A 15,856-nucleotide genomic window follows, 5' to 3' on the forward strand; every position below is an offset into this window, starting at 1 on the left:
TCCATTTAAGTTTTTTAATAACATTTTACAATAGTTCCCATTCAGGTAAACAGAATCTGATTACCTTGATGGATTGAAAATGTATGTCTGATGGCAGTTTATTTGATGTATTTATTCAAGGCGCCTCAAATGGAGGCACTTTAACCGAGGCAAACAAATGGTTGCTATACCATTTCCAGCAGCGCAGTGGTTAGTTTATATTTTATTCGCCTCTCTCTGTTGCACTCTGGAGACACACTAGGAATAAAAATAACGGTACTCGGATTTGATTTGTCTGTTCTAGCAAAAAAAAATTGTCAGCGTATTTTTGTTGCGACGTATAATGATGGGTTATGCCGTTCCACAGAATGACTCCACAATCCACCTGCTGGAGGGAAACATACCGTCCACTTCAGTGATCTGTGTGACTTTAGATATTTTCTAAAAAGCGAATACGTACACTGAGTGCCAGAAGCCAATGAGCAGGAGTCTAAAACTATTCTGTGATAGTTTTGGATTTCCCTCTCTCCATAAGCCTCTCATTGTGTTAGAGGACCTGCTTTGTACAACTGCTTGCCAGCTGCTTACCAAATGAGGTTATAGTGTTTCCCTATCAACTGTAAATTTCAATAATTTGTCGGAGGGGCCTCTCACTGTCAGTTTTTATCATATTATCAATGACGACTCACTCTGCTACTCCATCTCAAGCACTGACCCCCGGCCCTATTACAGTCCTGTAATGAAGTGCAATGGAGTGGTAATTGGTCCACATTATACCAGATCAGGTAACATTAGACTTATTTTCTTATCACAATGAGCCCTGCTGGTGACTCTCAATGAGAAACCAAACACAGTTCTTTTCTTATGCAGGCTACCGTCCAAATAACATTTCAGCGAGAGAGCATTTCCCCATTTCAGTTTTCCATTTCAAGATTGCACTCCATGTCCTCGGATTGTGCCTTTTGTTTCTAGTTTCCTCCACTTTAAGTCTCCAAAACAGCCTCAGAGGCAGTGCAGATATAAGGTAGAGCTTTTTCCAGCATGGGGAAGTACAGTAAATGAGACGGTAACATGACCATTATGCCTGCAATATTAGATGTACAGAACTCTGCTCCCCCTCTGTCGCAGCCTCCTGCCTTGGAGTGCTCGGTGCTTAGTAACTTCAGTTTTGATATTTTCAATCTTCCTCTGTCATTGTGGAATTACACGCTTCACTGTGAACTCAGAGAATTTCATGAGCTCATGAAAGTGTTTCAACGTGCAAAAATCCACTGCCATCCATTTAAAACATGCCTGTGTTTCTTCTGTTCCTCTGAAATGACCTTTGTGGAAACACAAAGTTTTCACCTGGGAGGCACATTATGTGGACAAATGCAGTCCCCATGTTACAGCAATCATGTGTCTGACAGCTACAAAAGAGATTTCAGGACTCTGAGTAACAATGAGTTAGTTCAGAGAAGTCGCACAATCCTTTCTACTCAGGTTTAATTATTTATCTTAAAGCATTAAAAGTGCATTTCCTCATAAAATCAATCAGACAATAATTGAATAATCTCATATCGAGTCTATCCATCGACCAAAGCAACAAACATCTATCCATGGCTCAGGTAGAGTAAAACTAAAAATAAAGGCTCAGTCAGTCGTAAACTTTTAATTCGACTAATCCAATGCCAGTATAGCAGATTCTTACAAATCTGTTAGTCCACACATGAACTTTTGTGCTCCAACAGACAGGATGTCAGGCCTCTGTTGTGAACTGACGCACCCTCTCTGGCACCGTTGCTCTGTGTGCTGAAAACACACTGCGGACTAAAAAGACAGGATATTGGATAACAAGGTTAAAATATAGGGGCAAAAATATTCTCTTATTAAACTCAGGCTGCAGGGATTTGATTTGAGCCACCTAAAAGATAGTGGTTTCAAGGGATCCCAAACAAAAGGTAACGGGCCGGTCATGCTTATGGTAGCTAATGGCAGAGTTAGGAGAAATTAGGGGATTCTCTTTCTACAGGAAATTGTACTTAAAGACGGGTCATGGATCACCCTGCTCTTCACAGGCAGCTTCAGAAGTCAGAGGGTGAACTTTTGCTGCTGCCATTAAAAAGGTCCACATTGTTGAAAGAGGTCAGAGCAGAAACACAACAAATTGTATTATTGGAGAAAAGCAAAGCTGTACAAATTGATTTTGTGGCTGAAATTAGTGGTTAGACAAGCAACTATACGCTTGGTGATTTTCTAACTGTGTTTACAGAGCCTGAGGACTGAGGGCAGGACAAACCTACACACTGTTGTTGCCAAAATAAAACAAAACCCAACAAAAACGAACCACCAAGAACGGCTTCTCGACTGATTCAACAAGAGTTTGGAATGTAAGGGATGGGATGCTCTGGTGTTTTGTTGACGGCAGTGATAAAAATCTGTTGCAGATGCTGAGATCAGGTTCATCAGTTCTCATACAATAATGATGATGATGATGATGATGATAAAATGATGATGATGATAAAATGATCACTCATGAGTGTTTATTACTTTTTACCTCATTAACTATAATTGGTTCAATGGTTCTGAGCTGAGGAATAAAACTAAATCAATAATTACAGCCATATAATTTTCATCAATAGCAATATAACAAAATTCTACTAAATGTCGATATAATGCTTATGCAACGTGTAAGCACAGTGAGGAGGTTTAACACTTAATTGATTAACCTCAGATTTGTAAAATGTTTTGCCGCCCAAAAATAATTTAAAAACCTCAACCTCCACTAAGAAGCAAAACTTTGTCGTTAAACTTAAGAAATAATAATGTGACATTTATTGTGATTATTATTAATTGTTATTATTTTGAGCTGTGTCAGGGAAATGCACCTCAAGTGTTGCCTTCAATACTTTTCCAATGCAGCATGATTGAATTAAATAAATTGTCAGTTGGTAAATATAGTACAGTGTATTATACATTTCAGACATAGAAGTCCAAACCCCTCCTGAATCCAAAGGTCAAACTCCATAAATGTCATGACGTTGTCATCTTTCCACGTCAATGTAAGTCAATCTTTTCAAAGTAAGGCAGTGTGCGTCCACATTACCACAGAACATATGTGTGTGTCCATCCAGAAGGGTGCAGTCATCCTCCCGGCCTGCCGTAGCACAACCAGTTTCCCTCCTCTGATGTGGCATGGTCCTGTTTTCTTTGGTTGAGTCTTCCACACTAATATTATCTTAAACAAATGAGAGAGAGCTGGTGTTAGAAATAGCTTTTTTTCCCAGTTGTGTTACTTCCACGTACAGACAAACAAGCCAGCTCCCTGTGGTTATATAAACTGCGGTGTGTTGTTCAGTCACTGTGGCCAAAAAAAGTTCAATAAAACCCAAAGTAACATGGAAAAGTTATGTTTAAATGTCTTACCACAGCTGTATAAAGGTTAGTGGGTCCCTCTGCTGTACTGACCACCAACTTCTTCTGTTTGTTGTCTGCTCTGTCACCAGTGATGGGGACTCTGTGTTTGTCAATGTAAGTGATTGTCTGCTGCCCTCTAGTGGACATTAGAGTGTGGTGCCTAGTGTTGTTGCAATCAGCTGTTGTGAGTTTTGTGGAATCTGGAAGTTCACATTCTGAGAAATAATTTCCACATTCAGATGATTCATTCAGCTCACTGGCTCATTCATGCAGTTCGTCTGAAATTCATTGTGTGTCCACGTGGGCGTATGTTGTGTACATGTGTGCAATCGTCCATCAGTATTTGAGCATACAAGTAACTTCACTTGATTCAAGATATAATCATAATAATGAACAGACATAATCACATTACAAGTTACATTCTTTTATGTTGATGCTTATGGTGAACGCTTTCTTCGGTTTTCATACAATAACAGCCACAATGTATGTATATGTGTATATATATATATGTGTGTATATATATATATATATTTTCATGAATAGTGCACCACATAGTCTAGTTTAGCATTAACTCTGACATCAGCAACTACTAGAGTCTTACATTTGGGTTAACGTAATCATTGTTGGACCGTTTAGAGATAAACGTGTGTATTTTATTGATTTGAGGTATAGTTAGTCTCACAGTATCAGTATCCTCACTGTGAAACACCTTGTTAAGGAAGTGAAAAGAAGAAGAGGCATGTCACCCAAGCAACAGGTGAATTGATCGTGTGTGTGTGTATGTGTGTGTGTTTGCAGTAATTTTGAGAACATAGCAAAAGTGCATCAATTGTATTTCCTATATAAAAAAAAACTAGAAATACTTGTCAATTTTTATTATTATGAATTATTTGTCCATACGTCTCTAAATTCAACAGTCCCTCCGAACTGAACCCTCCTGCAGCCCTCACTAATCAACAACTGCAGCCAGTGTAAACGCAGAGATGTTGCACATTCTGACACGACAGTGGTGCATTTTTTCACTTCTTCATCTGTTTCAGGAAGTGGGCCAGTGTCACCAAAATCAGGAAACTGAGTTGTTGCTATTAATACAGCTGAGAAAAAAAGCGTACTGCTGGTGAAAGCTGTTGTAGTCTCAGTTGAAGAGGAAAGGAGTTCCAGTAAACTTGACAAGCTGAAAGGACATATTTGGGCAAATGATGCTTCTTGTTCGGTGACTCTGGGCACTTAACGACTCCTTCACAGCCATGGAAGAAACCGTCTCGTGTGTTGAATTAGGTAAATATGACCTATCCTTTATAACTTTCTGTCAAGTTATAGTTTCAGTTTGTGTATATAACTAACATACATGCTGTAGCTACATAAAGACAGCACTTTAAAGTTGTTACTTTTATTTAGTCATTTATATAATCTCTTTTGAAATATGATGTGTATTTAAATTAACTTTTTTAACCTAACCTTTAATTAATCATTATTTCTCGAACTTAATAAAAAAAAAAAAGAGGAAGCTAGCATCTTAGCTTTGCTGTGCTGCTACATGTGCTGCTATTTTGTGTTTTCCAAGATGTCTAAATTCAAGTGAGTCATGTTATCAATCCATTAATAAACCGATGGCAAGTCCCTGTGCCATGCTGTCAGTGGGAACTGTGATGAAGGTGAATACTGGCGTTGGGTTTCTCCCCCAGTTAGCGTGTACAGAGGTGAACTTGACCTGATTAAACACTGTAATGAGTCAAACTAAATTACTCTGACCAGTGTTGACACAGCGCCATGTTTGCACAGCTACTTGTTGACTCTGCGCTGGAATATCAAACAAATCGGACATTCATTCTCCAACCACAGTCACCTTGACATTCCACAGCCGGACAGCTGCTGTGTTGTGGAGCCTTTCCACGACAAACACTTACCTGCTGCGACGTGGAAACCAACACATAATTTCACCAGAGTCATTAGTGTAATGTTTGAGCTGATTACAGGATTCTGATTCATGCTTCATGTTGGTGTTCAGTGAGTCATTTAGAGTAGTTAATGCCCAATATTTTTCAATGTAATGTTTTGGAAATGAGGCTGTTTGAATGTATGTACTGGACACAAACTGATTTCTTGGTTTGTTTGTTTTTTCAGCAAATTCCAAATCCCCCTCAGCATACGAGGTGGTAATCCTGCACACAGCCGAAGCTCAGGAATGGGCGGCGTATTTGCAGCAGATCTTGAAATCTTCTCGAAAATTCCGCAAAAGGTCTATTTTGCTGTACTCGGTCAGCCCAACAGATCAGCTCCACGGATATAACTTTGAACACTTCCACAGTTGCAAGTGCATCGTGCTGCTCCTCTCGGTAGCGTTCCTGGACATGCTCTGTGAAGCTGACCTACAGGGTGCACTTCACAGACTCCTTCACCCACCACACAGGGTGGTCGTGCTGCTGTGCGGCCTCTCAGAGGAACACGTACAGACAGAGAGATTTGACGACTGGCACAGCTGGAGAAAAATCTGTTCTGAAGATGACTGTGATGTCTACGTCTCCACCATTTTGGAGGCCATCGCTGACAGTACGCAACATATAATTACACTTCGTTATTTTGTGTGCCTTTTCAGATTTCACACTTGAATGTTATCAGTATAATTATATAGCTGAAGCTGATCTTAGCAGATTTAAACCATTTAATATTAATGGTATTAATATATATATATTAATCTCTTAAAGGGTAATTTCAGCCAAATTAAAAAAGACAAACTCAAAATTGAATGGGATCTTCCCTGACACATACACATCCTTCCACCAAGTTTCATGGTAATCTGTCCAGTAGATTTAATCCTGCTAACTAACAAACAAACCAACCAACCAACCATACACATGCACAGGGGGTGAAAACAACCTACTTGGTGAAACCAAAACTATCTTCAGGGATATGTGACAATGTGGCCTTAAGCCCTTGCTGGATAATTAAAGGCTAAATAAAAACAGCTTTATTTTATTTTGAATATTTAAATACCTATAAAAGTTATAGATGTTTTATAACAATCTTCCTATTCTTAGGCAGACATGTGGAGGCTGTACATGAGAGTGAAACTGCAGCTGCACCAGAGTTGCACATCGCAGCAGCTTCGTCGTCTGAAATTCCCACCAAAAAGGAGGAAGTGGTGTCAGAGGAGCGAAAAGAAACTGTCCTGAAGGATGAAGAAAAACCTGCAGGCACAAGGAATTCATTTAGTGAGGAAGTTAGTGCGCCGTCGCAACTCACCTGTGTCACTGTTCAACCAAGCAGAGTTCTCTGTGGGGTAAGACTGAAACTATTAAAAGCAGGTGATACTTTTTGTAATATAGGTGTTATGCAACATTAATTTCAGCTTTTTCTTAATTTAATACTGTGAGAAAGACTACTTATACTAATACTTGTTTTCTAGATGAGAACTTATAAAGTCCTCTGTAAAATAATTACATGACAGTTTTGTTAATTCTGATTTCCCTTCTTGTTTAAGCAACAGGAGATGCTGTTCATCATTTTCTCGCAGAAACTAGATCCCCAGTTGACACCACAGGTGGAGTTCTCATCTGAAAGTGAAGCTGCAAAAATTCTCACGGGCTTAGTGGAGAATGACTACACCATAAGTGTTGCTGCACCTGGCAAGTATCTACAGGAAGTCATGTGACCATAAACTGTGATCACACATTGAGTTCATGTTTATGAAAAGCAAAATGTGAATCTCTTTGTTTTCTTGTTTTCATCAGCTATGCCTGCTGGAGTGGTCTCACTCGCCATGCACATCGACGGTGCTCGCGTCAGCTTGAAGCCTGTTACTTATTATACCAGTATGGGGGAAGTCAGTCGGTTTCTTGAAAAGGCCATTGATCCTGTTAGCTTCATCTGCCAGGTGAGACATGGAACATCGTATTTGACAGGATTATTTTGTTAGTTTAGTATCTCATGTAGTTGTGTCACTTTTCTTTTTTTTGTATTACTTTCAGGCCTTCGACTTGACGTCGAATGCAACACAGTCACTGGACAACATGCTAACTGACTCATTCAAATCCAGAATGCCTGAAACTGGTTTTCAGCTCTTTGGAATCAGACAGATTGAAGAAGACAATATGGCGGCATGTGAGCACAGCACTCTAATTTAGTTCTGTTAGTTACTAATTTTTGAGGCATCCTTCCTTGGAGTTGGCGACAGATCTGCTGTTGTTGCACAACAACTATAAAATGTTGCATCATTGCAGTTTGATCTTTAACAATGAAACCACAGAAAGTAAAAGCATCTTTTAGGAGTCAACATAAAGTCATACATTATATCTGATTACTTTTTGTTGCTTTTTTCGCAGATCAGCGTGATGTGGAGCTTCCCACGCTGCTCCACTTTGCTGCTAAGTACGGCCTGAAGAAGCTGACCACCATTCTCCTTCAGTGTCCCGGGGCTCTGCAGGCTTACAGCGTGATGAATAAGCACGGAGACTACCCAAACACACTGGCAGAGAAGAGTGGCTTCCTGGATCTCAGACAGTTCATGGACGAATTTGTTGTAAGTCAGATGATGGAAGCCTTTTCTTCTTTTTATGTAGTATCGAACAATGTTTTGGACATTTTCCTCTGACAGTCACGATGAATCCAAATGTGCATCTTACAGACTTGCAAAGTGCAAGGATGCTGCACGGCCAAGGCAAGAAATGCTCTATGATACGGGAATATAGGGCCTAATTCTTTTTTGTGGACATGAACTGACATTTGTGACACTTTAACTCAGTTCAAAGTATTCTTTTTCTAATAATATATGATTTGAGCTGCATTGAGTCTGGCCGGGCCGTTTGCTGCATTTAAATCCTCTTTTCTCATCCCTGCCATTTCCTGTCTATCTCCAATGTCCCTGTCAAATAAAGGTATAAAATATAAAAAAATATATAAAATATAAAAATACAAACAAAACTGTTTGCAAGAGTTGCCAAATCCAATATTTGCATCCTCTTAAGTCTGTGAATGCAGAGAAATTTGGATTCATCCTCAGGTTCTCATATCTATTTAGTCATTGTCTGCCTGTTTCCTCTGTTCAAACAAATATAGGTGACAGCCGATATGGTCAAGTCGCACTTTGAGGACACTGAGGAGGCTGCAGAGGTGTATGAACCCATGACAACTAGAACTACATCTCGGGAAATCATGATGAAGTATTCAGGTTGTTCAGAAGACATTTATGAGTCAATGCTGGGGATCGACCCTGAATGTGCAGAGGACCTATGTAAGATGAACATGATTTTATTTATAGATTTTTTTTATTGAAATTGTAAAACTTGTGGGTTAAAATGTTACTGATGATCACTGTGCTGTTTTCATCAGATGAGTCGATGAATGTAGTCGATGAGAACCCTGAAGAAGCTATGCTGAGGAAGTTTTTCCAAGGTAGACTTTTAAACAACTTTCAAAGTAATGATATTAAATAGAAATATTGTGAATATAGAATATAGTTTGACTCATGTGATGACACTTTATCCTCCAGCAAAACCTCACGACATTGTTACCCAGGACAACAATGAGCAGCCTCAAAGTGAAGATGAGCCAAAAGACAATCAGAATGACTTAGAACAAACTGAAGAAGAAGAGGAGGATCCCTACAACCTTTTCCCAGAGGACATCTACGATATTGTGGATGCAAATTGCATCTGTATCCCATTAATCCAGAACCGTCCACCAGCACCCATCCCCAGATCGGAGGACGAGCCTGAGATTGAAGAAACCATGAAATACATCTCTAGAGGTACTTTTTGTTTTCATGTCACCCACAATGTTCTTTTTACACATCAGATTTCTTAAAACTGCTCACCTGGCAAAAATGATGACTTGATATTTTTTGACAGTGTTTTCAGATAAAGGGACATCCCAGAGTAAAACAGTGGAGATGGGAAATCCTGCAGGTAAAACACAGTTTAAAACGACAATGAGCATCGTTTTGTGTTTTATCATGTCCAGTACATCCCATTGTATTGTATCGTATTGCATTGTATGTATTTACAGTTTATAAGACCAATCAGATAAACAACCTCAGTGATGACAGAGACACGTGCTTTAAAGGTTCAGTGTGTAGAATATGTGTGTAGAACACCTCACCCCTCCCTTCCAAACATGAAAGAGAACCTGTGGTAGCCTTCAGTTGTTTCAGTTTCAGAGTACAAAGCAGTTGTACATTTTCATTTTGTCTTTTCAAGGAGGTGGATGAAAAGTCCCTATAGGCGGATCAGCTGTTACTGTTACTGTAACTACTACTAAAGACAAAGATAACTTGCCCCCTCTCTGCAAAAAAACTAAAATGGGACACAGCCTCCTTACCAACACACTAGAAAAATCAAGCAATGCCATCCTGTGTTCTCCTTGGGCATGAAATAATGCATTGTGGAAAATTTCAGTTGTAAAATGTAAGTTTGATTTTTCCACCCGTGCAGTTCGGCCTGTGTCGGAGGCCCCAACACCTGTGTATGACCCCTATGCTGGGATGAAGACCCCTGGACAGAGGCAGCTCATATCTCTGCAGGAGAGGGTGAAAGTGGGAGAAATTACTGTGGATGAGGCCGTCCAGGAGTTCAAGTCCTGGCAGTTTGACCATGAGCGGAGGGCGAATTCCATACGCTATCAGCAGGTGTATTGACTATACTAACTTTATGGTCTGTTTGGTGTGGTCAACGAATAGATCTAATGTGTGTTGTGTGTGTGTGTGGTGTTTTTTTCCGAAGGAAAATCTGAAGAAATTACGCGACAGCATCACCAGGCGTCACAAAGAGAGAGAGAAGACAGGAAAAGACCTTGGTAATTTATATTTTGGATCTAAATGTATTTATTTGGGATACATATATCTTAACTATGGAGTGATAATGGCCGCATCTTACTGTTCTAACATTTTTAAGAGAAGCTCATGTTTGACGAGGTCTCTCTGCTCTTAGATTATGAGATAAGCGCTCCAATGCAGAGGAACTCATACTGGGGCTCCAGTATGGCAATAGAGTGTGCAGTGTATGAGCCAGCGCCCAGAATCGAGGCCCCGCCCCCTCCTGTTCCTCATACTATCCAGAGAGGAAGCTGGAAGACAGGTAGCACGTCCAGCACATCAAGTAAGTCTTAATCCTTTTCCTTCTTCATGATTCAGTGGAGGTAACAACTGGAACTGTTGTTACCTCCACTGAATAGGTTAGGTTTTCACCCCTGTCCGTTTGTTTCTTTGTAACCAAGATTACATGAAAACTACTGGATGGATTTCCACAGAACTTGAAAGAGTGTGGCATGGGTCAGGGAAAAGAGCATTACATTTTGCTGCAGGTCTGGAACAGGGGGCAGATCCAGGAAGTTTTCAACAAGTTCAGGAAAAAAGTTTATACTCACATGTTATAGCGGCACTTGGAGGCAGTGGTGACATAAGAAGCACCAGTATTTGCAGATGTGAGAGGAGGGGATGCATATTCAACTTCCAGCTTCTTCTTCAATCTGCCTTAATAGATACATTTCTTCTGACTTATTCAAATATAACTTTTAGCCCCTCCGGTTACCATAGCTTCTTCATTCTGTTTAATTACTGTATGATGCTGGATACATCAGGTAGATAGAAACGAACTTAAATTTCACAGCAGGCTACGGAACTCTGTCATTTCTTCAATAAATTGCTTGAAATCCCTTATGACAAGCAACCTGATTTGCTAGGGATTTCTCCCAGTGTTGATAATTTTGATCTACCGTAATGTTTTGAAATTCCTGTTAAGCACACAACTTCACCCACACAAGTAATTTCGAAAACAGACTTCCCCATCAGATCTTAACACTACTTTAACACTCCCTTTGAATTTAAAGGATATCAAATAGGCGAAAGAACGAGCAGGGATCTTTGGGTGTTTGGTTTTGAGGAGATTCATACTTGTTCTGTTGATTCTGGACACAACAGATTTCCTAAGAACTCTTCAGTAAGTAAAACTGATTCAGTTCTTTGCCCTTAGAAAACTGGTCTGAGATATTAAAATGTGTGTGAATTACTTTAATTACAGTTAAGCTAAAAGAAAAATAATCTAATTTCCAGAAGAAACGTGAATTTCCCACAAATTACAGGTTCTTTGTTCAAGACTTTTGACAAGAACTAAAAGGGTTTTGTCAGAGACTTAAACGCTGTTTGTTTAAGTTATATTATTTGTGTTAATTTCTCTACATATTTTATATGTTGTTTTTAAGCTAGCTGGCTTAGAATACAATGAGCATTGGTATGACCTAGGATTTATTTATGTGAAAAAGAACTATATTTTATAAATGTTGTGTAGATATATCCGAAATGTGCACACAAAAAATTAAAAAGTCAAACTGTGCATTCAGGTTAATATCAACAGCTTCGTGTTTCTCATATATTGTCTCCCTGTTGTTTTTTGTTTAATCTCGCTCTAATCCCTCCTCCAGACTTGTTGACAACCATAACGTCTCACAATTGATCTCACCACATGCTCTAAACTCACACCCTGGAAATCACGTGTTTTCTCTTTACCTCAGGTACTGAAAGCAACAGACTCAGCACTCACAGCGTTCAAAGCTGCAGCAGCGGCACAGAGCCTGAGGTTGAGGTGAGTTCACAATTAACATCAGAAGCCTTTGAGTCTTCAGTGCAAACTTACATCATTTTAAAATAGAAAGTGCTACAGCCAAACCAAACTGCACCTTCACTTTTTACTTGTGGTGCCACATCTGGCCTTTTGTTCTGCACGTAACTACATGTGCAGCAGAACAACATATATCCTGCGATAAGACCCACATTTTGCTCTTGTGAAATATTTGAATCTTGGAATAATTGCTCAATACTTTCTCAGAATTCACTTGTCAGACTATAATCCGAAGTGAGTATTACAAGGGTGTTACTGAATATCTATAAAAGGCAAAGGCAGATGGATCTTTAACTAACTAATTTCTATATTGATAAATCTGACTTTTTTAATTGAACTGATTAAAACCAGGTAATGTCTTCCGATTACTTGTTTTTGACTTACAGCAGTCTCATACCCAAAGATTTTCAATCTACTGTCCTACATTATCAAGAAAAGAGAATGAGGAAGTGAAGAGTTTGTGTGTTTTCTGTTTTAAAATAGCCTTAAACCATTAATTAATCATCATAATGTTGTAGTTTAATTTGTTTTGATCCACTAATCAATTTGAGCTGTAAAGTTACAACAGATTATTGTTGGATTTGTCAAAATGTTTTGTTTGCAAGTTTTAGAAGCAATCACAGTAGATGTTAAATCTTTTTTTAAAGGACTCATTCGAAAAACTCCCTCCTCCTTCAACACGACCTCTGAGGCCATCTGATGCTGCACCCGACATGCCTCCACCCAGGATTCCTCCGCGGATCCCAGAAAGGTCAGTCTACAGCCACCGGCCACTGGCCACTAGCCAGAACAACTACAGTAGGAGGTTTTTAGTACTTTGGCAGGTGTCTGTCACTGCAATAGAATCGCAACTGTACAAGAAACAGTCACAAAACTTTATAGGTGTGCACTTGAGATCAAAATGAACGGTCTTATTGGTCAGAACGTCACCCTGTTGACAGGCATCACGGCAGGAGAGATCCCATCACTAACTGATAATAACGTTATGGATTCAGATGGACAACATATGAAACAACTGTGGACATAATGCAATGCAGTTCAACAGAAACATACAATATATCTTCCAAAAAACTATGATACAGTTGAATCAACACAGCTAACAGGGTTTCAGTCAAGACTAATTATGATGATCTTCATGAGGGGGGGATTTACTGCAGGGCTTTTGTATTAGGTTGCCTTAGTTTTAGTGAGATGTACCAACTTAACTGACAATTCAGTGTATATCATATATCAATCATGATTACGATCATAAGATGTTGAGACCAATAGAGATTCTGCAGGTTGTCATGAGTGTGACCAGAGAAGAAAGAGGAAATGTTTACACACCAGTGGTTCACAGCTGTGCTGTAGGGAGGAAGGCGAAGCCGTGAAGGCGTTAATGTTCATGCTGTGTGTAAAGATAAACACCTCCCATACACTGATCTGACAATGTACATATTAAATATACTTTACAATAAAAGTCCAAATTAAAGTGACTCTGGAAATGGTTTCATTGTGAACAACAGCCATGACCCATTCCTGCAGCTTTGAGAAGCTCGGCAGTCTGATCATCGTTAATGATAGTGGAATATAAACAGTATAAACTGATATGATGTTCTTGTGCAAGAATAATCTTAATTTTTTGTGAGCAGTAGGTGTTTTTTAATTTCTTAAGACGTCAGAACTACAGATATAATTATTTCTTTATGGTTTAAAAGTAAACCATGTTAAATTATAATTAAGATATAACAGCAACAAGAAATATGTTTCAGAAAAGCAGCTTGCAGTGAACATCAGAACTTTAGTTTTAATATATAAATCTAAATTTAACTGGTTGAGCAGAGTAGCAGTGACCTCAATCTCTATAACTATAGCTTTTGACTCTAATGCAAAGTATTTATATTGTTGTCATTAAATGACCTTTTCCTACCTGATCAGACATTCAAATGTAATTTAATTTGTTACATTTATGTCAGTACAAATGTTATTTAAACAATTGTGTGGGATAAGAAAGCTGAAAGCAGAAAGCAGAGAGACCACATTTTGTTTATAGAAACTGTTTGTTCTCTTTTTCATACTATTAATGTCCACACCCCAAGTGCTATATCTGTTTTAAGGCTCAGTGTTTTGGAACAGTGATTTCCGTGCATAAGATTATCAGCTGAGAAAGGTATGAGAAAACATCACAAGCTTTTATCCGCTGCACAGTTTGCTTTCCTGCCCCAAAACGTCTTATCTTAACATCACCTCTTCTGTCGTAACTTCTCCCTGCTGTTCTCGGTAAGAAGAGCAATCTCACTATAAAAAAATCTTCCACAAATATAATTCTTTATATTACTATTATTATTGTTACCAAGTATTAAGTGTAGGTTACCCAACTGGTAAGTTTTAATATCTGTAAGAAATAAATCGTAGGCTATTAGGTGTATAGTTTTAACCACAACTTTCAGAGTCTGGGAGTTTATATGTCATCATTGCAGCGGCCTCACAGTGCTTTCTTTGTCGCAGGGTTCCAGAGAATATGGTGCATGAGCGCTACATATCCTACCCTACTCGAGCACTTCCTCAAAGACCGCCTAACAGACAAACAGTAGCACCTCCTGTACCTCGTCGCCTGCGGTGATTGGTCGACTAATGCTGATTTTTCCTGGGTTTTGTCTTCATAGCTGCAGGTTGTTTTCTTGTAAGAAGGAAATATGTGTTGAAAAGATATTTCTTCTGTAGATAACCACAATTTAATGAGAAGAATCCCTACAGACCCAGTTGTTTGTTTGATTTTTCTTGTATTCATTTGATGTATCAGTTTACCTAATAAAAGTATTCAATTCCCATAATTTCTATGGATATGCGAGTGATACTTAGCATGTATATGTTGTGGTATGTTTTTTTTCTTCATTGGTGTGATATAATAAAACTGATGAAAGTTTTTTGGGATGGGGATTGTAATGAGGTGAAGTATAAAAATCCCTTGTTGTATTTAAAGTATTATTTGTATTTAATCATGGCCAGGGATGTTAATGTAGATCATTTTGCAAAATAAATGTATATTTTGTATGGTAGCACTTACATTAAATTATATTCCATCTATTTTTCATCAAATGCTGTCACCATTATACACTTTAAATGACCACCTTTATGAAGTTCTTGTAGGAGGTCTGTTTAGTTGTGTCTTCATGTAAGTACTGAATTTCACAATGAAATATAATATTGTATTTTCCTCATGTAGTCTTGAATCATCACTATTTTAAGTGGCTCGTTTCCCACCAGTATTGATTTATTTCTCGTGCAATATGAGGTTTGGCCACTTGGTGGTGCTCGCTATTCTCTGTCCTGTAAAGGTGGACTGACATATTCTTCCATGTATGTGAAAACTTTTCCCAGTGATTTTATCTCATTAGGTTTGCAGCAGTTTGATTAAATAGCAAATTACTTGTTATTTTATTGATATAAATGAATGAGTGTAAAACTGTCTACTGTCTATAAGTCCTCTGAGGAAATCGTGTACAGAGTGTGAGAGAGTGTTGCCAGCTAGGACTTCTGGTCAAAACCTTCAAAGTAAAATCATGTCACAATGTTATTATTGTGTTTATTATTGTCTGTGAGTCAGTGAGGGTGTGTAATACACTGTATAAATCAATCAGTGGGAAAAAGATTGAGACATGCACTGAATTAAGTCACATTTAGATTTATTAGTTAGACTAAATTGCGATGTTTTAGTGATGGATCCTCCAAAATGTCCGATTTGTCATGGTAGACATTTCAGTACAGCTGTTACAGCAGCTTAACTTATGGAGCATTTTAACATGTTTCAGCTCATTATATTAATTATAAGGACCCAACTTTACTGACTTTGGTCATTCTCACTATTCCTGTCAGATTATTAAAAAATAAAC

General features: G+C 38.6%; 1 protein-coding gene across 2 annotated transcripts; it reads left to right on the forward strand.

Moving 5' to 3' along the window:
- The first annotated feature begins 4,431 nt into the window (after positions 1–4,431).
- On the forward strand, positions 4,432–15,540 carry pik3ap1 (phosphoinositide-3-kinase adaptor protein 1). Of its 2 annotated transcripts, none has more exons than XM_035171715.2 (17): positions 4,432–4,653; positions 5,500–5,925; positions 6,414–6,655; positions 6,863–7,001; positions 7,107–7,249; positions 7,344–7,476; positions 7,698–7,894; positions 8,431–8,605; positions 8,704–8,766; positions 8,864–9,121; positions 9,222–9,278; positions 9,804–9,997; positions 10,092–10,164; positions 10,299–10,466; positions 11,878–11,948; positions 12,632–12,735; positions 14,472–15,540. In XM_035171715.2, the coding sequence occupies exons 1-17, from the start codon at positions 4,623–4,625 to the stop codon at positions 14,584–14,586; spliced, it is 2,589 nt and encodes an 862-aa protein (XP_035027606.1). In that variant the 5' UTR covers positions 4,432–4,622; the 3' UTR covers positions 14,587–15,540. The 2 variants fall into 2 exon arrangements, with proteins under 2 accessions (XP_035027606.1, XP_035027605.1); XM_035171714.2 differs by having other exon boundaries at positions 4,433–4,653; positions 6,857–7,001.
- The last annotated feature ends 316 nt before the right edge of the window (positions 15,541–15,856 follow it).

The sequence above is a fragment of the Hippoglossus stenolepis genome, chromosome 12 (assembly GCF_022539355.2).
Source record: "Hippoglossus stenolepis isolate QCI-W04-F060 chromosome 12, HSTE1.2, whole genome shotgun sequence".
NCBI lineage: Eukaryota > Metazoa > Chordata > Actinopteri > Pleuronectiformes > Pleuronectidae > Hippoglossus > Hippoglossus stenolepis.